Raw genomic sequence first — 24707 nt, 5'->3', positions numbered from 1 at the left:
AATACTTAAGGAACTGGCTCAAGAGATCTCTGAGTCACTAGTGATTACCAAGTGGGCTTGGCTACACTTACATTTTATAGCGCTCTAACTTGCTGGCTCGGGGGTGAAAAATCACGCCCCCGAGCACAGCAAGTCAAAGCGCTTTAAAGCGCTAGTGTAGACAGGCTCCCAGCGCTGGGAGCTATTCCCCTCGTGGAGGTGGATTACCAGGAGTGCTGGGAGACCTCTCTCCCAGCACTCGCGCACGACCACACTTGCACTTCAAAGCGCTGCACTGGGAGCGCTCCCGCAACGGCGCATTGACGTTTCCAGTGTAGCCATGCCCTTTGAGAACTCCGGAGGACGGGAGAGATTCCAGAGGACTGGAAAAGGACAACATACAATACCTGTCTATAAACAGGGGAGTAAGAATAACCCAGAGAATTACAGACTAGTCAGCTTAACTTCAGTACTTGGAAAGATAATGAAGCAACTAAACAAACAAACAGTTTGTAAGCACCTAGAAGTTAAGGTGATAAGTAACAGTCAACATGGATTTGTCAGGAACAGATCATATCAAACCAACCTAATATCCTTTTTTTACAGAGTAACAAGCCCTGTGTATGGGGGAGGGGTGATACCAGTCAGCTCTGTGTTTTTGGGGAACCAGGGCGCAGTATCTAGCCTGTCTGACTCATGAAAGACACCCCCACCCACCCCCCAATCTCTTCTTGAACCAAAATCGATCAGAGAAAAGGCTTGCAGAGAGTAGTGAAGGGCGTTGGGAGACACACCTAGACCCCTCCTGACAAGGGTGACAAGATTAAGACCATTAGCATACAGAATGAAGAACAGAAACAACTCCCCTAGCCTCATCTGCATGAAAGATGGGACAGGGAGACATCTCAATTTGCATACAGAATGGAGAACAGAGAACCGCACTGAACTCTGGAATCAGAAAAGCAGGGACACACTGCATCATGGGAATCTCTGCTCCAGATGTTAATGAACCTATGCCTGCACACACCCAGCTCAGCAATTATCAGACCAATTCTAGTAATAAATCCTTGATTGATATCCAGAATACTGAAGCAGCCTAGTTGCATTGTGAGCTCCCTGGAAGAAAACACTACCCATAGCCAAGGGTGATCAGCCTAAAGAAAACCCTGGAGTCATCAGTTTACCCATAAACAAATCTAGTGTTCTCCCTTGAACCATTGTATTTTCTCTACAAAAACCCCTACCTATGCCCAAGTAAGTGTTCTGATGCTTAGATCTAAACTATGCATCAGTTCCACTGGGACTCCATCATCTCCTGACTGATCATGCTGGGGGCTCTGCCTGTCTCCTGCCCTCAGGACCCTGAGCTACCACCATCACCTGGGAACCCTGACCAGTTCAAGCTTCAGGGAGCAGTGAGATCCCCTTCTTTCTCTCTCTCTGTTTTCCTTTCTAGCTCAGGTATTAACCTTTAATAATATATGTTATGTTGGTTTAGGGTCTCCTTGCGTAGTTATCACTATTATTCAATAAATAACTTTTACGGTCAAGCTGGTTGCTTCTCTCTCTCTCTCTCTGAACTTTACTTTGTTGTGTTTTTAGCTTCCCCCATTTACTCTGCAGCAACGCTTCTTTTACCTAAGCTAAAGATCCTTGTAGTGCCCCAAAATACTGTGGGGTTTGCACATCAAGTGGGTTACTGCCAGTACAATTGTGACGTGAAAGTGGGATAGGGACGTGTTAAACCTGTGGCACATAACTGGGGGGGGGGGAGAGTACACTTACAAAGTCTGTGGATGAGACCAAGCTGGGAGGAGTTGCAAACATTTTGCAGGACAGGATTACAATTCAAAATGATCTTGAGAAACTGGAGAAATGGTCTGAAATAAATAGGATGAAATTCAATGAGGACAAATGCAAAGTACTACACTTAGAAAGTAATAACCAATGCACAAATACAAAATGGGAAATGACTGCCTAGAAAAGAGTATTGCAGAAAAGGGCCTGGGGGGGAAAAGTAGATAAACTAAATATGAGTCAACAGTGTAACACTGTTGCAAAAAAAGAAAACATCATTCTGGGATCTATTAGCAGGCATGTTGTAAGCAAGGTATGTGAAGCGATTCTGCCCCTCTACTCAGAACTGATAACACCTCAGCTGAAGTATTGTGTCCGGTTCTGGGCACCACACTATGGACAAACCGGAGAAAGTCCAAGGGAGAGTAACAAAAATGATTAAAGGCCTAGAAAATATGACCTCTGAGGAAAAATTGAAAAAACTGGGTTTGTTTAGTCTGCAGGAGACTGACATCATAGTTTTCAAGTACATAAAAGGCTGTTATAAAGAGGAGGGTGAAATTTTGTTCTCCTTATTCACTGAGGAGAGGACAAGAAGTAATGGGTTTAAATTGCAGCCAGGGACATTTAGATTAGACATTAGGAAAAACTTCCTGTCTGTCAGGGTGGTTAAGCACCAGAACAAATTACATAGGGAGCTTGTGGAATCTCCGGTTTCAGAGTAGCAGCCGTGTTAGTCTGTATTCGCAAAAAGAAAAGGAGGACTTGTGGCACCTTAGAGACTAACCAATTTATTTGAGCATAAGCTTTCGTGAGCTACAGCTCACTTCATCGGATGCATACTGTGGAAACTGCAGAAGACATTATATACACAGAGACCATGAAACAATATCTCCTCCCACCCCACTCTCCTGCTGGTAATAGCTTATCTAAAGTGATCACTCTCCTTACAATGTGTATGATAATCAAGTTGGGCCATTTCCAGCACAAATCCAGGTTTTCTCACCCTCCGCCCCCCCCCCCCCAAACTCACTCTCCTGCTCATTGGAGGTTTTTAAGAACAGGTCAGCCAAGCACCTATCAGGGATGGTCTAGAAAATTAGTCCTGCCTCAGTGCAGGGGACTGGACTAGATGACCTATCGAGGTCCCTTCTGGTCCTATGATTCTATGAAACACTTACTTGTGAGTTTAGTGGTTATTGTTGTTCTTTTGGGATGTGTTTTGGTAGCACTTACTCGGAGCCTCTGTTGTGGACCAGGCCCTCATTATGCCAGGTGTGGTTGTGCTTTCCATTGGTTATTCCGAGTAATACACGTTACTTTCACTTAGTACGGTTTTGCAGGATTGAGTCCTTATTTCTAGAGGCAGAAAACTCTGGTGAAGTTTAGACCGCAACTTTGGACCTGCCCCCTTACTCCTTTAGAAGGCCAGGGTATTTATCTAGGTGCTTTGAAAATCCCACTAGGCACCTAACTCCCATTGGGATTCTAGGAGACTATTTGTTTAGGTGCCTAAATACCTTTGAAAATCTGTCCCCTAGTGCCTGATCCTGCCCCATTTAAATCAGTGGAAACTTTAACAATGGCCAAGGGTCAAGCCTTAATATATTTTTTAAAATACTACAGTATCCTACAGTAATTGCCCCAAACACAGCGGTATCCTTGCCATAAGGTGTAGTTAGTGTTTTGGACTGTTACTGTAGTACTTTTTGGGGTTGAACAAGCTTCCCCACACCCTAAGCTTTGGGGGGGCGTTCTGAACATCACCCATGGCTCCTTTCTCCACACTGAGCCAAACCCTGGAACGGAGTACCCCTGTCAACTTTGGGGAAGTGTAGAGATAGTTCTGAACTTTGCCGGTTTGAGCCCATTTCAACGTGGTATATTTCTCACTTTTGCTGCATTATAATCTGGGAATAATGAGTTACTATTATATTCACATTTATAATTATAGTTATTAGACCTGTAAAAAGCCCTAGAGTTATTGTTCAGGTGAAGCGGTGAAGGTAGGGTGGGAGGGGCCGAGGGGGAAGAAAAAGAAAAATGCTAAAGGTACGGTATACTTCATAAAAACAGCAAAGAATCCTGTGGCACTTTATAGACTAACAGACGTATTAGAGCATTAGCTTTCGTGGGTGAATACCCACTTTGTCGGATGCATGTAGTAAACTATAGCATGTTATTTAGAGGCTCATCTAAGGTTTTAAATTTACATGTAGTGGATAGACTCTGACTACTTTCTTGGAATCCAGCTGCTTTAAAGCCTTTACTTTAGACCGGTACCATTCACATATTCTATAGCAATATGCCCTTCTTTAATAATAATAAAAACGGAATATTATCTTGAACCCTGAATCACACAGTACCTACAGTGTTCTTACATGCAATTAGTATTAGGGTAAGATTTAAACTCATGCTATCACCATTTGCTTTTGATAAGATCACTTTGAATTGCACAGTACAGTGTGGTACTTCCTAAAAACAGATCCTAGATTTGCACAATCAGTTCCCTGCACCAAAAATAAAGAGACCCAGAAGGTACCAGTTTTGATTTTACCGATTCCTCTCCATGCCCCATAAAGCAAATATGACGTTGCATAGGTTGAGGAAGGTAAGAACATATTCAGTTAACGTAGCAGTACCCAAGGAATTTAATACTTTCTGGTCCCATTTCAACAAAGCTTGCATTTAAAATCAATGGGATTTATACATGTGGCTAAGTGCTTTGTCAAGTAGGAATGATTCACTGAATTGGGCCCCCTGTGGGGTTTGGAACACCCTCCATTCCCGCTGATGCTCAGCATCTTGCACAAAGTAGTGCTTACCCCTTGCTGCATGTTTAGGGCCAGGTTTTGACAATACCACTAGGGCTGTGTGAGAGGATCATAATCTTATTTGTAATAACTGCTTGTAACCTAGAAGCTGAAATCTGTTTTGTTATTTTTACTCCTTTACGCCTGGACATAGATTGGTTACAGTGGGGTTGCATGTGAGTGCTAAACTGCCAACATAGGTTATGAAAGAAATAGCACCGAAGCTTTCTTGGATGTTTAATTCCCTGGAAAGTATAACATAAAGCTTCCTGCTTTCTTCCTTCCATTTGCAAAAGCTGACTCACTTCTTTGCATTTTATGTATTCTGTGCTTATATGTACAGTATGCATTATGGATCAGAGCACAGGCTGGGGTGAATTCTGAATCCGCTCCAACTTTGGGGCATGAATGTATTTGTGGAACTGAAGTGTCTACGAGTGTTGATGTCCTTTGAATGTGTCTGATGCTCTATAATGGCACAGTTACTAATGTCCTGGGGATGAAATGCTGTTTAGCTAGCATTCGTGTATTTGGCGGATTTTTTTTATTCCCCAGTGGGATTGTTCCTCTGCCTGCTGAACATGTAAACCCCTTCTCTACATAACTGAACAATTTGTCTATTCATGTTCTTACAACGCTCCCAACATTGTGATATCAGAGACAGTCACTTTGTTAATGGGAACCGTTCTGTTACCTTTTGCCTTAGATGTTTTCTGTGCCTCGCTTTGATTAACCATAAAATTAGCATATCGACATTTACTTCTCTCTCAGGCATCGGTTGAGACATTATAATGGCTGTGAAGCAACATGGAACCCTTTTGCATGAAGGGTCCAGACCAGTTACGTAAAATTATTAGAAGTATTTTTGGCTACAGGTATTTGTGACAGGGCAATGAGAATACAACAGGATTTTGCCTGCCTAGGAGGTGATGTGCTTTGTTGTGAAAGGGGACAATACATGTAAATCATTTCTTCCTGAATCTTAGTCTTAGATTCTGCCAGCAACTTCCCCACCTCACTCCACTTTCTGATCCTCTCTTATAGCATGTTGGGCCAGAGAATGAATTAATTTCCCACAAAGCTGGCCCAGCTGCAAATCTCTCCACTCCAGGCAGAAAACTGTAGTCCTTCCTGTCTAGAGCATTAACCCCTTTCCTGCCAACCTCTGAATAAAGTATGCACACCTGTCTTTCCCTCCAAACAGTGAAGTAATCAGTATCCAAGCCTATGTGGGGCAGGGGTACTTTGGAGCAAGGACAGAATCTTTTGAATTCTATTGCTGTGACAACTTAAAGTTGCATTGAGTGAGCATGCTCTGATGTAATGAGATCGCTGGAGTTGGAAACTTAAGATTTCACCTACAGTATTTGAGTGTTTTCCCATTTAATTAATGAAGCAACATATATTTAAAAACAAAAGTAATTGAAACCCAGTGACCATGAAGAGATAATTGCCAAGTGTACATGCATGCATCTCAGAGAGGATTTGTTTACCCTGGAGAGATTAGCGGAGGAGCTTCTGTCAGAACCAAGGTCTTTTAATATTTCTAATAAGAATAAAATCAGGTCTTACAGCTGCTTCTTCCCAGTGTCTTCTGTTTTAAGGACTATCTGTTTGCAAGGAGCATATTTCTAAATGTCGTGGGTATTCTGGATCTTGTTTTCCAAATGGTAACAGAATTATACTTAAAAACCCACCAACAACACTGTAATGCATGAATGTGCACTGTCCTCTGTGAAAGCTGGATAGTTTGAAAAATAAACACTATGCTAATCACAGTGGGTGGTTAGAACATGAATTAAATTCTTACTAACATTTTTCAAAAGGAAACAAGGCTTAGGATATATCTTCTAGGTTGCCCTGAGGGAATACATACTCGTATCCTAAACTGCCTCAGGATGGTATCATTACTTCAGAGGGAAGTACTTGAAAGAGTGCTAATTTGCTAGTTTAAAAATATTAACTTGGAAAAAAGTTAAAATGACACTTTGAGGCTATTTTGCACATGTCTAAAATTAAAAGAGTATAAACCTTCTGTTTTCATCATTTCCAGTTTCAGCATCAAGTTGCCTGCCTTCCCTTCATCGCGTGGATCTCATCACTTGTCTGAAATGGTATATAAGACATCATTTGCAGATTCCAGTCCATACATTCAGCCAAGGGGAAGAAATAACCCTGCTTGGGAACAACACTGGAGAAATTGCACAGCTAGAAGTGTATTATAAGAACAACAGACCAAATTCCTGCCCTCAAATACACACAACCTCCCTGCAACTTCTATGGAAGTTGCATCCCAGTGCAGGGTGGGGCAGCAGAATGTAGCCTAACATCTTCTGTTCACATGGTACCTTTAAGCCCATTGGATCGTGCTTCTAAGACAAGCGATACCCATTAGTTCCTCCACTGCAGTCCTGCCACCTCTAGGATGGAAACTTTGGAGTTGCACATTAGCTCAGTGACACAACACAATAATTTAGGACAAGGAACAAAGGATATCATCACATCCAGTTAAAACTTCGGGGGGAAATTAGCATGCGACAGTGCTCCTGGCCACTAAAGGACAGAGCTCCTGGGGAAAGCCTAGCACAGGGCTTCTCAATCTTTTTCTTTCTGGCGGCCCACCGGTGTCACAGCAACGTCTGCATATAAAAGCCAGGGCCAGTATTAGGGGGTAGGAAGCAGGGCAACTACCCAGGGCCCCATACCCCACAAAGCTCAGTTGCTCAGGCTGTGGCTTCAGCCCCAGGTTGCAGGGCTGGGAGCCCTGGGCTTGAGCCCCACACTGAGAGGCTTCAGCTTTCTGCCCTGGGCCCCAGCAAGTCTAACACTGGCCCTGCGTGGTGGCCCCCTGAAACCTGCTCGCAGCCCCCAGACCTCTGGCTGAGAACCTGGCCTGGCTTATCAAGAGGTGCTGTTGTGTAGTTAGAAATACCCCAGTTACTTAAAAAGAACAGGAGGACTTGTGGCACCTTAGAGACGAACACATTTATTTGAGCATAAGCTTTCGTGAGCTGTATCCGATGAAGTGAGCTGTAGTTCACGAAAGCTTATGCTCAAATAAATTTGTTCGTCTCTAAGGTGCCACAAGTCCTCCTGTTCTTTTTGCGGATACAGTCTAACACGGCTGCTACTCTGAAACTCAATTACTTAGTGTTCTTGAGCATAATCTTTATTCATCCAGATCCAAGTCAGTTTCAAAATTAGGCCCCGATGCAGGAAAGCATCTCTGTTCAGTACAGCACACAGAGCCATGTTTAAGTCACATTGAAGTCAACAGGACCTAAGCATATGCCAGAAGTCAAACATGTGCCCAAGAGCTTTCCTGTACAGAGACCTTGTTCTGGATGATTTTTAACTATCAGTGCCCATAATACTTTGGTTTATGGCCACAAAGGCTAAGTTCTGTTCTCTTTGAATTCTGTCCTTCCAGTCAATCAATCAGGTAAAGAAATCACACTTTGCAGAGGTTTCAGTACAGCAAAAAAGCTGGAGGTAGAGTGATTATGTAACTTCACCCCTTATTTTCTCCTTTACCACATTCTTTGCTTAAAGCACCATCAAAGGCATTTATTTTTTATTCCTTTTCTCCAGTTGGAGTCATTCTTCTGGAAATGTTGGAGTATTTTTACTTGTTTTCAGACAAATCACAAAGGGTTTGGGGCTCCCTTTGGAACAACTCTGCGTCTTCCTCTCGCAGAATCTTTCCATCACTCCAGTCTGCTACACTTGGTAGAACTCACTAAGGAAGCTGAGAAACCAGCTCCAAAACAGCAAGAAGCGTTTGAATGTCCAGCTGAGTCCAGGCATTAACACTGGCAGCCAGGGAAAGTTCTCTAAGTAAACCAGCATGGTGGAGAATTTTGAGTCCACCTCTCTAAATTCTTATTGTGTTAAGCTGCTCCAGTCTCTAATGCCTCATTGAGCCTCCTGATTTAAAAGCCTGTTTCTATAGCCTTTGCTTATACTGAATGCTACGTACTCATACTAGCAGTTTCATTGCACCCAATTGGATTCCTCCCATAAGTAAGTAGCACTCACCACAAGTGAGAGTTGTAGAATCAAGCCCTGTACAAATTGTGGCCATATGTTTTGTTAGTTATTGTTTTAAAGGACTCAGACACTTGTCATCTCTATTGCATCTGCCTTTTAACATGGGTACAATTAATTCTGCCCACAACAGAACCATTTAAATGCCTAACTACCTGATGCAGGTGCAGTTAATAGGCATCTATGGCATCATGGTTAGAATGGTAGGCCTAATAATTTGTACCCTCAGTGCTGGAGGCCAGTTCAGAAAACCCGATCCTCTCAGTTTCTGGGAGGCCTCACAACTATAAATGCTTGTGATTAGTGGGGAAAAAAGCCATCCCCCCAAATCACAGGTAGCCATCTGATCTAGCAACATTGCGGGCCCTTGCCACTTTCCTGGTCTTTTCTCTCTCCTTTCTGTTTATTCCTTATACAGACAACACCCCCTTCTTTAAAAACTACTGCAAGTGCTTTACTTTATTTCACATTCGATAGAGCACATTTTCAAGTATCAAAGTATTTTTGCAACATGGTAGAAAGAAATAAAGCAATTTAAGAAGACTAGTAACTAGAAAAGTAAGTTTTAAGCTCTCATTTGAAGTGGAATAATGAGTCAATTATGCAAATCTCACACGGTAAAACGTTTCACTGGAATGGCGCAACATGCTTGGTGTTTGGAACTGTCCAGGGCAGAAAAGGAATGGAGATTCCACAGGTACAATGGAAATCCAGACTGAGAAGTATCTTAAATACCAAAGGTTCATCTAGCCCAGTATCCCGTCTTCCAACAGTGCCCAATGCCAGGTGCCCCAGAGAATGAACAGAACACGTAATCATTAAGTGATCCATCCTTTGTTGCCCATTCCCAGCTTCTGGCAAACAGAGGCTAGGGACACCATGCCATCCCATCCTGGCTAAAATCCATTAATGGATCTATCCATGAATTTATCTAGTTCTTTTTTAAACTAGAACTCGGGCTTCAACTTCAGTCCTGGGTCCCAGCAAGTCTAATGGTGGCCCCAGCAACATCTTTAAAATGGGGTCACAACCCACTTTGTGGTTGTGACCACAATTTGAGAATGGTTGCAATAGTCCATCCAGGAAAGTATCCACAAAGCAGTAACAAATCTGCATCAAGAACAGCTAGCCGGAACTAATTCACCTACACTGTTAGCCATGTAAGTATAATTTGCGGGTCTTGATTCACCATGACCGGTGAAGCAAGGTGCAAATTGTACCTCCCTATGCCAGCAGGGGCTGCAGGTGGGGAATCCATCCCCCTCGGGAGGCAAGTGGCATTTGTAGTGCCACCTTCCCCTACAACCCCCCCGCAGGGAAGGGCAGCTTGAAATTGCAGTTGAGTTCCCCAGGTGCCCAGCTGGTGGAGCATGCCAAGGACATGGTGTGAATCAATGCATCCCCAGGCTGCCCAAACTGCACACCCCTCCCCAGCCAGTGCTGTCCACTTTCGAGGTGCACAGCTGCCTTTCTGCAGGGGGGGCTAACACTCTGGCTACACCCCTCTGGGAGGACTCACTGGTGCTGGGGTCATTTATGCCTGTATCTGGTCTGAAGTTTCTAAAGCTGTGTGGAGAAGCTTTTCAGTACAAAACAAACGTCAAGACCTCTTCGAGGAAGGAAAGTCAAAGAAGAAGCAGAAAATTGAGGAAACGTAGGGTGGGGTTGAGGGTGCATGTCACAGCTAGACAACAAATAGGTTCAGGACAGCATGAGGAGGGAGGGGTTTAATGTACGGTTTGTGGGGCAAATTCCACCTCACCTCCCTGGGTGTAGAGGCCACTCCAGCAGTGGAATAACGAAGGTGCCCAAGGGCAGGAATTAAGGAAACCACACAGAAAGTGCAGGCTTGCTATGTGGCATGGAGCCCAGCTCCCACAACTTGGTGACGAGGCAAAAAAAAGAGGAAGATTCTTTCCATCTTGCCTCCTCCCATTTCTCAAGCACCTAGCCAAATTCCTCGAGCTGAGGAGCTCATTTCCGACTGGGCTTGCTAATGCAAACATTTAACAACAACAATAATAAAGCACAATAATCCAACAGGGAAGCAGTTTCACAGAACTGTGCCCACACCACACAACGTAGACTGTTTGAAGTAGCTCAGCAAATTATTCCTACCGGAATGAAACAGACAATGCCTGTAAGAATACTGCAGAAAAGGTGGCTAAGGCTGACATTCAAGAAATATCACAAGATTACAGTTTGAAGTTTATTACAAGAACGAGTCATTTATTCTATTTGCCTTTCACATTGAAAATCCCATCACTGTTGTTCTCTTTACAGCCTCAGCCACAGTCCAGAGATTTTGCATCCCTCACACGTGTTTTGGAAAGCAGCAGTATACAGTGCGCCTCTGACCTTTACTGAGATCCATAATGTGCTTGATCGGTCAGTCTTATCCCCCTCTTTTATAACCTCCCCTGGCCGTGGTGAACTATTTTACAGAATATTTAAAAGGTTGCAGTCATACCACATTCCGCTCTTTCATGCGATGGAGGGATCCGGAGAAACTTACTAAATAATTTTAACTGGTGTTGGTTTTGCTGTTCAATAGCGCTGGTTACATACATGTATATATTTCTCCATTGCGTCATTCAGCTTAATCTTGTGGTTCTTCACTAAGGGTCTGTCCACATGGGCAGCCCAATGCCTGTGCATCAGTTAAACCCTATTCTGAAAGCCAGTTTAACTAGTTCTTAATCAGCTCTCTGTACAGGAGTGAAGTTCACCCCAAAGTTACAGCCAATTAGGGATCTGATTCTGTGCTTACGTAAGTTTTACCTCTACTGGGAAGCAGCATAGCCTAGTGGCCGGCACTGGACAGAGACTTAGTAGACGTGGGTTTTAGTCCCACCTCCACCACTGGATTGCTGGGTGACCTTGGGCAAGTCACTTCACCTCTCTTTGCCTCCATGTCCCCATCTATAAAAAATGGGGATAATGATGCTCATTTCCTTTTCAAAGCACTTTGAGATCTATGAATGAATAGCGCTAGATAAGAACAAGGCATTTTTATTTTTATTTCTATTTTTATTACTGGCTCCAGCTGAGTTACTCCAAATGAAATGACAGGTTTCAGAGTAACAGCCGTGTTAGTCTGTATTCGCAAAAAGAAAAGGAGGACTTGTGGCACCTGATGAAGTGAGCTGTAGCTCACGAAAGCTCATGCTCAAATAAATTGGTTAGTCTCTAAGGTGCCACAAGTACTCCTTTTCTTTTTTCCAAATTAAATGAAAGGAGAATCAAATCATTTTTTCCACACTGCATCTTGAATAACCTAGCTACAAACTTTAGTACTTGCGAGAACAACTTTCACATTTTCATGTTTACTTTTTGCATGTTTTGCCCAGATATAGTTAAACAAAGCAAAACAAAATGTATCTAATTCAACCTCTTTTCTAAATCACTGGCATGCTGTTGAAGTAAGTTGAGGGTAAGGTTATGGCTTTTGAATAAAGCAACAACTGCACATGGAAAAATTCATCATGCAAGAGAGGGTTTTGGGTGGGGTGTTTGATATCACATTTTAGCATTTTTTTTACACCTTTGCCTGTTTTCCTAAGAGATAAGTAAATGTTCAGTGACCTGAATTTTAAACAGCTTCCTAGTTATTCTTTTGGATTGCTAGATACTTTGGTACTTGATTAGTCTAAAATCAAGGCTGAGACAGGTTGTACAGAAGAAATTGTGCCTTGTAGAATTACTTGTGGGGATTGGAGCCAACCACCCGCTACAATGCCAGGAAAGGTTAATTACACCTCACTTTCATTTGACCTGAATTCAAGGGTGGATAGCTAGACCTCCTGCTCACCTGGTTGTAATATTTGATAAAGGAAACATTCTAAAATTGCATCTCTTAACTTTGCCAGGCAGGTGACAATGGCTAGTGTTGGGATGTTTTATGCTTGCTTTGTGCATTTTAGAATGAAGGATGGCCGCTTTAAGCTTCAGATCAAACCCACTCTGGTATCTTCCCACCATGAAGCATTAATGGGAGAGACAGCTCTTTTACTCTTCCTGTTCGCTCGGCTATTCAGCAGCAGTTCAAAAAAAACAATGCCATGCAAGTCAAAAAACCCAAACCCTTCAAAAATCACACAATAGCAGATGGCGGCTCCCATGTGCAGAGAGAGCACAGTGGCATCTACTGTGCCTTTTATCAGGTGCAACACAGGTCCTGCACATCTTGCTCCTCCCTTCCCCAACTGTGGGGTTTCGGGCAACACTATCAGGGCTAGAGTCCCTCACTTGGTGTCAGCGAGGATACAAAATTCACTGCTGTGCAGAGTCAGCTCAAGATCTCATCTGTGAAATCCGTGAACCAAACCTACTGGTTTTCTTATAGGTACGATGAAAATCGGCCCCTTCTTCGTTTATTTTGCACCTTTCCTGCTGACTGAAGGAGATGCAAGAACATTTTAGGCATCTAAAAACACAGTCTAAAATATTCATTTCAGTCTTATCATGTAGTAGTTAATCCCCTGATGGGGGTCTTGATGTTTATCCTTCCCTCTTCAAGTTTTCTTAATTATTTCTGTCCCGTGTTAATTCGAACAAAGCTCCCTAGATGTAGCCTTTTCGATTTAGAATCTCAACTGCTCTTTCCATTAATGGCCTTGATTAATGTGCTTAAAAATGCCTCAAAGACATTTGTGACACATTCTGAGAGGGGAACGACAAGGATTTTGAATATGTTCAATTTAATTTGTGATACTCTTTGTACCTGTGAGCTTGGAGTCCATTTTACATTTCTTAGCAAGTGCTTAGATTTGTTTTTTATTCTATTACTTTCCAGGCATTGATGTGGAAGGAGCGTGATCTCCAGACAAGTGGCTTCGTTTTGTTAGCCAAACCATGGCAACTTTGGCCAAAGCCCGTTTGGAAAAAGTCATTCATTGTCATTTCAGTCCCTTGATTAGGATTGATCAGAACACACAATTGAATGGGGATAGACACAAGGATGGGTTTTAAGTGGCAGGCTGCAACTTGACCAAAATTTAACATGGGAGAAGGGTGCTATTTGCACACTTCCCCATACCAGGCATTTAAGTGGGTCCAATGTGCAGTTTATAGGGCATCTGTCATTTAGCCCATAACTCATGGCAGACTCCATTGCCAACCCCAAGGATTCTGCTTACTCTGCTGAAATCTCTCACCTTCCCTCTGCAAAGGGAACAGAAGAGAGGGCCAAAGAGGGATCTCAGACTGCAAAGACTTCAGATCTCCCTTTTGCCCATCGACCCAGGGTCTGCCGTCAAAATCCTGTGTCTCTTATTTTCTGGCTGATGGCCTTTTGGCCTTTTATCCGTACTGGGCACAAGTTGCAACGGACATTCATATAGTTCCTAACACTGCATTCCTAAATCCTCTCCGTCTTCAGCTTTCTATTCTGTGTTGTAACACAAGGAATATGGTGTGACACAAGGAAGTGCTGATGCAAGACGGATATTTATTTAGCAGTCTCAGTGGAATGACGTGGGTCACGATTACTAAAGATCACTGCCCCGCTCCCCTGGCAGAGGTCAGTGTATGCTGACTTCTTTGGCAGCTGTCACATCTTTCCTTTTATTTTAAAAACTAAATGCAAATTATTATTTATCTTGCAGCAGCAGGGACCAGGTTCCATTGGACACACACGTCGTAAAGCAGTGGTCCTTGACTCAGAGAGTTTCCAGTCTAGGTTAAGATTGTTACAGGATAAGAGTTTATAATCTAGGGGCTCAATTCTGCATCCAGATCTGTGCCAAGGAGCTCTGAAACCAATAGGACTCTGTGAGGGTGAAGTGGATCTATCCATATGACTCCAGGTGAAGGATGGGGCTTAGGTTATTAGTTGCTTCCATATAGTACTTGTCCTGGAAGTATTTTAGTGTAGCAAACATCATGAGATTACATCAGCTCTATATTTATTTTGGTGAAACTCCACTTAGAAGTTCTAAAATTAATAGTTATACTGAAGTTCTGGATGCATATTATGGACCACAAGAAGGTCTTTGGCACTGAACCTTACAGGACTCATATGAAAAGAGAAGGATTCTGTTTTATGGGTCTGAGAGTTTTTTTCTTTTTCTTATTAACATATGCCCCCTTTTTCTGGATTTAAGTAAGCTGTAAACAAAATTTGATGCACATGAAGTTTGATTCATGGAGAATTTAATTTCTCCAGTATAAAAGACTACCACAGGTCACATAACATCACAGCATTATTTTTGTAATTTAAGTAGTATCCATTGAGGAATGCAGAATTGTTTGCCACTAATTCGAAAGCTAAAGATACAATATGCGTTACTCCCATTATTAGCAATGTCTTTGTGCCGATGTATCATTCACGCTGCGTCTTCCTGAACTTTTACCCGTTTTGCAAGTAATCTTGGGATTTGTTTTAAAGGTTTCTGGCAGATGCGACTCCATCTTTGTTAATGGCAAGGAAATGAAGAGCAAAGTGGATACCATTGTGAACTTTACTTACCAGCATTTTACCACCCAGCTAGAAGTGACGGTCTGGGCTCCACGGCTTCCTTTGCAGATAGAGATCTCGGATACAGAACTTAGCCAGATCAAGGGCTGGCGGATACCTGTCACATCCAATAAGAGGTATGATTGCTATATTTGCATGACCTAGGTGCATGCATATGGGCCAGGGATTTTAAGATCCAGCAGATTCATTTGGAGGCTATTTTTCAGAGGGTAGAACATCCCATTTGCAAACAGAGTTTATAGTCTGCCTCGGCCTGAAACAGTCACTACTGTGAAAACGGTAGGCCAAATTCTGTCCTCCTTTCCATCCTGTGAAAACTCAGTGAAATCAAAGCTAGCTGCATGGATGAGAATCTGCGGAAAGAGTGCGGATATATCACGTCAAGCAGCCAGCACTCAGTAAGACATAGGGCATGTCTACACTGCAACCACAGGGTGCAATTGCAACTTGTACAAAGATACCCGAGCTAGCTTTAATCTCAGTCGCTTGGGAACTGGAGGAGTGAAGGGTTCAGCATGGGCTTCACAAGCCTGCCAGAACCCTGGGTAATTACTTGGGCCCACACTGAAGGCTGCACAGCTGCAGTTTCCCTGATCTGGTACCCGAGCTGGCTAGATTGATGCTAGCTCAGGTATGTCTATGCAAGCTGCCTGCAGACCCCGTGATTGCAGTGTAGACACACCCAAGGCACTGTAGAAAAGACACAGGTCTGGGCAGAGGGCAGGGTATGTGGAGCTCTTGACTCCTAATCCCAATTCAGAATTCCTGAGGTCTAGTTTGACTGTTGGCGGCCTCGTGCAATTTACTGACGAGGCCAGCCTCAGTTTCTCCATCTGTAAAATGGGCTAGTACTTGCCTCTCTCACAGTGGTGTTATCAGAATCTTAGAGCATAGTAAAGACTACACTTTAACTGTGGAGTTATGCTTTAAGGGTTTGCATCAGGTATATATAAGACATTTCAATGCACAGAAACTCAGCTAGTGCATAGTGTAACCCTTCCCACCCTCCCTCCATGCAGGCATGTCCATAGTTACAGCCTGATTCTACTATCCTTACTCTCACTGAGTAGCACCTTACTCTGAGCTGTTCTGTTGAAACCATTTTGCCTGAAAAACATGTAGATGGCCCTCCGAATGCTAATATTTGCATGCACAATTCATTGCAGGTGCAAACCTGTGGGCACAATTACTTGTGAGTACAATATTTATTACCCACAAGAATAGATCATGTTGTGGCCTTGCTGTAAATCAGGCTTTTAGAGTTGAAGTCTTTGCCCCTTTTTCCTTGTGCTCGACATTAATGTAGCTCAGTAAGCTTCGTTACATCTGTTACACAAAATTCTGAAGGGAATATGGCATTTTCAGTTAGACACCCCCCCACCCTTTAATCTCCTCTTTCCCAAAGAATGCAGGTCCAATTTCTTTGACATTTCTGAATATAGATGGGCGTCTCATTTCGGTTGATTATTCCATTTGACCTCTGCTGCACCTTCTCCATTACTGTAATGCAGCAGAGGTCTCCAATAATAGACTCACCTTCTGTCCGCTTATTTTTCCTGAGCCTGTATCTGCTATTTCTAAAGTCACAACATGCAGCAGAAGTGCACTTTGCACAGTATTGTGTGTCATTGTGTTTCATGGGCCTAGATGATTCGCTAGATTTGATCTTACCATTAAGACCAGCAAGTTCAGACTATAAGAATGCGTTCACAAAAGCTGTTTTCAGTGACTTACCGTTTTGCCCATGGTTTGATACTTACGCTGACTTACTATTACAATGTCATTGTGCCATGTGACACTAGACTTTAAAGAGCATGCAGTGCCTCAGTTACGCAGCATGGTGATAACACATAGATGTGAAAGATAAGGGGAGAAAAATTTCCCACAGATCATCAGCAATATCAAGAAGAGCAAGGTGGAGCGATCTGAGCAAACATAAAAGCATGTGGGTGAAAAAGGTACAAGGTGAGTGAGCATTAAAGCAGCAGATCTTTTGAAGAAGCATCAAGCTTTGTACAAGCAAGTTCTACAGAGGAGCTCAAAGAAGCACTACCTAGCAGATCTGATTTAGGCAAGAAAGCATTGCGGATTCACAAAAGATTGTGTTCTGATAAAGAGACTCCACTGGCAAAAGGGGGGAAAGGCTTCTTGAGGTCTTTTCTCCTGCCCCTCCCATTCTCAAAGGACCCATGGGGGAACAGCCAACATTTGGACAAGCAGCTAGATTAAGCGTTTCCAGGAATACTACTGTATTGATGAATTTCAGGATCACTTGAAAAATTCTATTGGTGAGCATGGCATGACATCAGATCAAATTTATAATGCAAATGCAAAAGGGTTTCTCAGCAGTGATCCTATCACTGAAAATCCTAGTAGTTCCAGCTAGGAGCCTGTTGCCGGCTGTGCTCAGTGACTAGGACACATCTTAGCTATTGAAGAGACCAAACAGAGAGCAAGGAGTAGAATTATTTAGCACTTTACAAGGGGATGTAACTTGGGGTAATGGAATAAATTAACCAGATACTCTGGCAATGAGCTCACTACAAATGGGCAGATAATCAGATACCTTCTTTTGTCTATCTAGAAGGTGCTCCTGATCAGGTGGCTGTGTCAAAAGGACAGGTAATGAAGAACTGGCACAATGGAAACTTTTCTAACTTTCACTGGTGAAGACAAAGTTGCTCTTTGTGGAGAGAGAAAATGTGCTCGGTGATTGAATTGGTGCCAGCTGCTACAATAGTCCCAGAATCACGAACTTTCATTTGCTTTAGCAATCCAAAGAGATGCACCGTCTGCTGCTTATGGGCCTGATGCTGCAGTTCTTACTTAGACGCAAATCCAACTGAAGTCAATGAGGTTTTTGCTGGAGTAAATGACTGCAGGATTGGGTTGCTGATGTTTCTTATAGGAATTGGCTTTTGAACACCACGCATGGTGAGTTAGACATTCAGCGGTTGTTAACATCATGGACGTTTTGACTTTAAACCCATTACGCCCAGCTTTGGGCATTTCCCTCCTAGGGTCTAGTGCTGATTTATTGGGCCAGCTGAAATAAAGATAATGGTCTGAGAGCCTGCACTGTTTGCAAGCTGGCAAGCAATCTTCGTTCACTGCTGCTCAAATTACATCTGACCCACTGGCACATCTTTAGCAACCATTGTTTCCGTGTAGCGTGGAAGAAAAAGCGGGGCTGCTGTATTGCTACAAAAAGGTAGCCGGTTGGTTGACACTGGGTGTCAGCTGCCTATGCATGTGTGACTGGACAAGTATTTCAGGTTTCGAGTAGAAATAAATTACCCTGGGTTTATGAAACACTAGGATTTTTTTATTTACTTTTTTTCTCTATTTTAAATCAATAGGTAATCAGGGACTAGCATTAGCTATGCTAGCCTTGACATTTGCACTGTATGGGAGCTTCAAAGTTTCCTTTCTTTTTTCATGCTTTGTGTGTTTTACTCAATATTTCATTGTTTTTCATGTTTAGAGGCGGTTTGTTTTGTTTTTCTCTCTGTCTGGGTGTTTATATTACACCAGCACCATACTGTATTTGTACCTTCCACATATTTATGGGTTTATACTCAACACCCCAGTGAGGTAGGGAAGTATTATCCCCATTTGACAAACAGAAGCACTGAGGCACAGAGAGGTTAAGTGACTTGCCCAGAGTTGTGCAGGAAGATAATGGCAGCTTCTGAAGTTGAACTTACGTCTCCTGCTTCTCAGCAACGTTTTAGCTTATATTAGTCACTGCTAAACTGCCCTGGAACAGTGTAATGTTGTGAGAATGCCAGACAGCTGAAATGTGTTCTTGTATCATCCACTGGGAAGACGTTCCAAATGGAGAAAGCTTTGATTTAATACCCAAGAAGCTCCCAACGTTCTGTGTCAGAACGATAACCTTTGTATTCTCTGAACACAAAATCATATGAGTCAATATTGTCAGTTCGAAAAATCTCATGAGCAGTTCAAGAACTAGGTCTGGTATTTTTTAAGAGGGCTAAAAGTTAGGCATATAACGCCTATTGAAATTCAATGAGTATTGGCACCTAACTCCCTTAGATTCTTTTGAAAATCTTAGTCTATATTATTAGGAAATCTTTAGTCCTATAGTTAAGGCTACGTTTATGTCATGAAGGTCATGGAATCTGTGACTTCCAGAGACCTCTATGACATTCTCTGCTTCAGCCCCAGGGACTGCGGGACTCTGGAGCTGGCAGCCAGCAGGATTCCAGCAACAGGTGACAGCCTTGCGCAGGGGGTGCGGGATGCCTCAGGCGAGTGGCTTGGGGTGTCTCATTTTCTCTTTAGGAAATATGGTCACACTGTAGCTCCCAGCCACCCTAGGCGGACGGGGAACCCCGCAGCTCCCAGCCACCAGGGTGGCGGGGGAAACCATGGAGCTGTAGCAGAATAAGTCACAGACAGGTCACGGCTTCCGTGAATTTTTGTTTATTGCCGGTGACCTGTCCATGACTTTTACTAAGAATAACCATGAGAAAATCGTAGCCTTACTATAATGAAAGGGTCTGTTAATACCATGTTATTGTCCACATACCATAGTAATGGAGGGCATATAACTATGTGTAATAGTAAGATGCATGTAATAATTGATCCTTTCTTGCTTAAATATCTTCTTCTGTGCAAATTTCCTCAAGGGAAAGTAGGAAGATAGGGTAAAATATAAACATAGTGGCAGAAATCCTGAATTCCTTGCTCCCTTTGGATTGGTATGACAAGTTTTCACCTGCTCCTTACTGAATTAAATGGCTTTTACTTCAGTAGAAACTGCATGCGAACTGAGTAAGGAATTTTGGATTTGGGCTATTCTAAAGAAGGGGAGTATACAAAGTAGTCTCCATTGTGTATAAGCAGAAATATGGCTTACTATGCAAATCCATAAATATAGGATGAACTTTTATACTTATCCATATGAGATGGAGAATCATAATTTAATCTATGGTGCATGCCACTATCAATAGGGGCAGTCAATTTTCCAGATGAAAATCTGTTCTCTGGCTAGGTATATGCATGCTTAGCTGCAAATTAAAATTAAAATGCACAAGCTTAAACCACTTGTAGAACAGCTGTATAATAGAAAAGCAGACAGATCACTGATTATATCATTGCTAGCAGGCACCATTATAACAGGGTTGTTTTAACTCTACCCTCTAGCAAGGATTTTATCTGTCTGAAATGTAAATGAAATGGAATTCTGGCAACCTTGGTGCAGTCCAGACAAGCAAAAATCTTCCGAATACATTTTGTAAAGGAGCAAGAAATATGGATAAGCAGAATTCTGAAAGATATTCAAAGCACAAGGCTCACTAACTTTAGAGGTAACCAGAAAAAAAGGCAATATGAAGCAGTAGCTTGCATTTAAGAGGACACTTAAAATGAGCTCAAGGAAGTTCAAGGAAGGATTTTAGGCCTACTAAGATCACTAACAAGACTCTATGGGGACCATGTAATTTAATGGATTTCAAACACTTAGTTGGGTCCAAAAAGGCAAAGTACTGAAAAGCTCTGTCTTATTAACTGAATCAGGGATTTGTGGCTTTGAAGTGGAAATGGATATCATTTGTTTAAAAACACCCTTGAATTAAAGAAGAACAACTTGAATTGGCACCTGGCAATGGAAACTTGCAAGGCATGTTCTGAAATTGCCGGCACCTCACTTTCCATCTTTGCACCAACGTTACGTTACGCTGGGGGCGTAGCCTCAGACATTCTAAGTTCTAAAGTACTCAAAACTTTTCTAACATTCTCCATGTTTGTGCAACAGAAAAGTTCTATGGTACTAAGAAATGTGGACTTGTATGTAGAACTCTTCAGATGACTACAAGTGGGCTATATTACAAAACCCTTCCCAGGGAGAGGAACCCTGGTGATCTCATGCCTGGGGGGCCTGGAGACTCTGCAGTGAGGGCAATGATTGGAGTGATCTCTACTCACTGGTAGCACAGCTCCTGGGGGAGTCACTCTGGTCTGGTGCTAGTGCTTCTTGGGGTAGCATCATCTCCTAGGTGGATACTTGTGAACTCTAGAGAGCAGCATGTTGCAGGTAGCAGCTTCTCATTGGCTTCACCTCCTCTGGCCAAGGACATAAGCTCTTCTGACCCGTTGCACTGCTGATCTCGTGGAGCTGGAGTGGCTTCCATAGTCTGCAGGTAATAGAGGGAGCATGGCATACGACTCCCCTGTCATCTGTCTTCCCCCAGCTCACATTTCTGTGGAGCAGAAGGGGGCTGACTGATTCCTCCATCCCCACCCAACCCATTTTGAATGGAAACTGAATATATTTTCCCTGTGAACAATTCGCCTCATCTGCAGGTTCAGACAGCAGACTAACCTTTAATCGCGGCAACACACAAGTGGGTCGGACTGAGTCAGACATTTCGTATGTGAAAATAATAAGGAAAACACAAATCCAGAAGCTCCCATTTTAAAACCGAATGGACGGGGATGTCCACAGGGCAATCAGAGGCGTGACAGCAGCACATGGCGTTTTGATCTGGCTCGCTCCAATAACACTAGCAGTGAAGCTGAGGCCGCATGGGCTAGCCGCTCAGGAACATACCCATTGTCCAGAGCTGGGGTGCTGCTGTGGCTTCACTGTTACTGGAGCAAGCCAGATCAAAGCTACACGTGCTGCTGTCACACATTTGATAAGGCTAACATTTTCCCAAAGTTTGGGGTTATCAGATTTTGGGCTTGGTTTCAGGCCTATTGCTTAGTACTGACCGAACAAATCTGAATATGGTAACAAAGACAGTTGGAATGTTCCGTGAGACCCAACAGGATTCCATCTGTCTTAACGAGAAAGGGTTGGTCTAAGAATGAGAACCCTTTTGAAAGTTCATCACTTTCTTAGCTATATCTGCCCAGCTCAATGAATGGGTAAAGGGTACAAGTCCTTTACAGAGCAAATGAGCTCTTTTATAGTATTTTACAGCCTCCAAAGCCCTGAACTGGCCAGGGGCAGTTTAGCTGTGCTCCCATCACATTTGTTTTGCTTGCCTGGGACCAGTCAGCTGATGGAGGCCAGATTTCATTTTGTGATGGTAGAGGCAAGGCCTCATCGTTCTGGAACAGAACAGCCTCTAAATAAAATATAAGTTTTAGATATTAATTTAGATAAAAGATATTAATTGCACCAGAATAGTAAAAGATTGGTTGTTTCTCTTTTCTGTAAATGAGAAAAAGGCTAGATTAGGGTTTGCAAAACCTCAGTCAGGTTTTGATCTTGCAAAATCCAATCATGGCAGATTCAGATCTGGGTTACACTGTGTCTCATTTTATGGGGTCAGATTATTTAAAAAAAAATTCAACTCTTATCCCACCTCTAGACTAAACTTAAAGCAGGGCAGATTTTCATAAGAGCTCAGCAACCAACAGCTCCTGTTCAGGAATCGAAACAACTGGTCAGATTTTCCAAAGAGCTCTTCAAGCTGAGAGTTCTGAAGTGGGTGCTGAGAGTTCTGAAAATCTGCCCATTTATTTTGATGCCTGAATGGGAATAGCTGGCCCCAATTGTGGGCTTAGAGCAATTTTGAAAATCTGCCGTGGATATTTGTTTATTTCTGCAGGCGTGAAATAAATTTCGGTGCATAGGATTTGCACTGCTTTTTGCGTGGTCCTGCTGTAAGTCGTTCTTCAATATCCCTTTGTTCAATATAATGTGCCATATTCTTCCTGAATGTAAATGCCATTGATTTCAGTGAAGTAACTATTCAATGATATTAGAGAAATTTATTCAATGATATAAGACAGACAAGGGTTGGGGAAGAGGTAATATCTTTTATTGGCACAACTTGTGCTGGTGAACAAGACAGGCTTATAAAAAGGAGGGTGATAAATTAATCTCCTTAAACACCAAGGATGGGACAAGAAGTAATGGCTTTAAATTGCAGCAAAGGAGATTTAGATTACACATTAGGAAAAAACTTCCTAACTGTAAAGGTAGTTGATTACTAGAACATATTACCTAGGGAGATTGTGGAATCTCTGTCACTGGAGGTTTTTAAGAGCTGGTTAGACAAACACCTATCAGGGATGATTTAGAGAATACTCAGTCCTGTCTCACTGCAGAGGATTGGACTAGGTAACCTATCAAGGTCCCTTCCAGTCCTACATTTCTATGATTCTATGAAACTTCCCTAAGATTAACTTTCTCATGTGAACAGTTGCTGCATTACCCACATGGATGTGTTATTCATTTGTCAGCAGAAGTGGAGTTGGTTTGCAGGATCACACAGGGGAGGAGATCTAATGGAGATGTAGCTCACAATGTGAAAAAATTCAAGAATCCCTGTAGACTTTTCCATTCTGTGAAGATTCTACCTGGTACTCTTCTTCCAGTGTGGCTTGGGCCTGATGTTACCAAGATATTACCTCACCTGCCTTGTCTCTCTAATAACCTGAGACCACCCTGGCTTCAACAACACTGCAAACACTATTCAATGATGTTCACTATGGCCACTTTGCTGTATACATCAATACACTAACTTACAGAACACCAGGATTTTCCCAGTTCAAGTACGCGAAGGATGTGGATTTTTTAGTCTTTTTTTTTTTCAGCTTATTGGTTGCTAACTTTGTTGTAAGACCATTTACAACAACAATTGTGTTTTATAATAGCTTTTTCATAACTTGTGTATTTCAAAGAGATAAGAGAACATAGCAAACATGAAAATACTTCCCGAAGCCCCATGAAAAATAAGAGGATTCTTCCCCATCCCAGCTTTAGAAATGGTTACAAAAAAAGGAGTGAAATCAAATATTTCTAGGCAACAAATTCCACAGCATGGGGGCATAATGAGAGAAAGTGTGACCACCCAGTGCTTAATAGCTGACTTTCAAGACAACAAAAATGGTTCAATTAGAGAATCTGTGTGCTTGTCCTAGGGTGTAAAGTGAATCAATGGAAAAAACAGAGTTTAAAGCATGGAAAATATTGCTCTGTGTATGAACAGCAGTATTCGTGTACAAGTCATTGTGATACTTTGTAGAAAGCCTGTAGGAACCTTTAACTGCATAGCTGCAATTATTATAGTATATGGGGAGATAATTAGAAAATTATAAAGTAGGTGTCTCTAATGGTACCATTGAGCATAGCTGTGAGTGATGGCACAGCCAGCCATGAGCCTCATACTTCTATTTGCACATCATATGATGTTATGTATTAACTGATATGCTGATTACCTGTGGAAGCGTTGGGTTCTATTGATCTGAACTCCTGCCTGGGTGTTACATTGAATTATACCTGTCCAGTTACCCACATGAACAGGGTTATATTTAAGATTAAATAGTAATGTCATACATCTCAAATGCACAGTGTTCTGTGAGCTGGAGAGGTGGCTAAAGGAGGCGCATGATCTAAGCAGGGGTCCCTGAATGTATTGGGCCTTTGCAGTACATGAGCAAAGACACCGCCATGAAGGTGCTGCAGAACGGGTCACGCTTAAGAGTGGCAGCCACCCCCGTTATGCAGATGTAGCCTCCACTTCCCCCAAGGCCAATCTGCAACCATCAGCATGCACGTGGGGGTGTGGTACCATAGCTCCGACTGTCAAACTTTTCATGATGTTTTTCCT

The 24707-nt window shown here is 42.6% G+C and overlaps 1 protein-coding gene and 1 long non-coding RNA gene across 4 annotated transcripts in view; one reads left to right on the top strand and one right to left on the bottom strand.

Moving 5' to 3' along the window:
• Window positions 1-24707, bottom strand: part of LOC311531379 — a 274753-nt gene that overhangs the window by 10780 nt on the left and 239266 nt on the right. For both annotated transcript variants that reach the window (XR_014714210.1, XR_014714211.1), the window contains 2 exons: window positions 21067-21275; window positions 15106-15211 (listed from right to left, as the gene is read on the bottom strand). This is a non-coding gene — a long non-coding RNA (uncharacterized lncRNA). The remainder of the gene's footprint in view (window positions 1-15105; window positions 15212-21066; window positions 21276-24707) is intronic.
• TMEM132B (transmembrane protein 132B) overlaps window positions 1-24707 on the top strand; it is a 360998-nt gene that overhangs the window by 330973 nt on the left and 5318 nt on the right. Inside the window, exons 1-2 of one of the 2 annotated variants that reach the window (XM_084648701.1) lie at window positions 6681-6703; window positions 15025-15230. In XM_084648701.1, the coding sequence (XP_084504827.1) occupies window positions 6701-6703; window positions 15025-15230 (209 nt within the window). In that variant the 5' untranslated portion in view covers window positions 6681-6700. Of the gene's footprint in view, window positions 1-6680; window positions 6704-15024; window positions 15231-24707 lie in introns of those variants that run through there. The other variant, XM_084648700.1, reaches the window with a different exon arrangement.

The sequence above is a fragment of the Lepidochelys olivacea genome (assembly GCF_965140295.1).
Source record: "Lepidochelys olivacea isolate rLepOli2 genome assembly, chromosome: 15".
In the NCBI taxonomy this organism is placed as follows: Eukaryota; Metazoa; Chordata; order Testudines; family Cheloniidae; genus Lepidochelys; species Lepidochelys olivacea.
The sequence above is the reverse complement of the archived record's forward strand: the minus strand, read 5'-3'. Positions and strand labels throughout refer to the sequence as shown.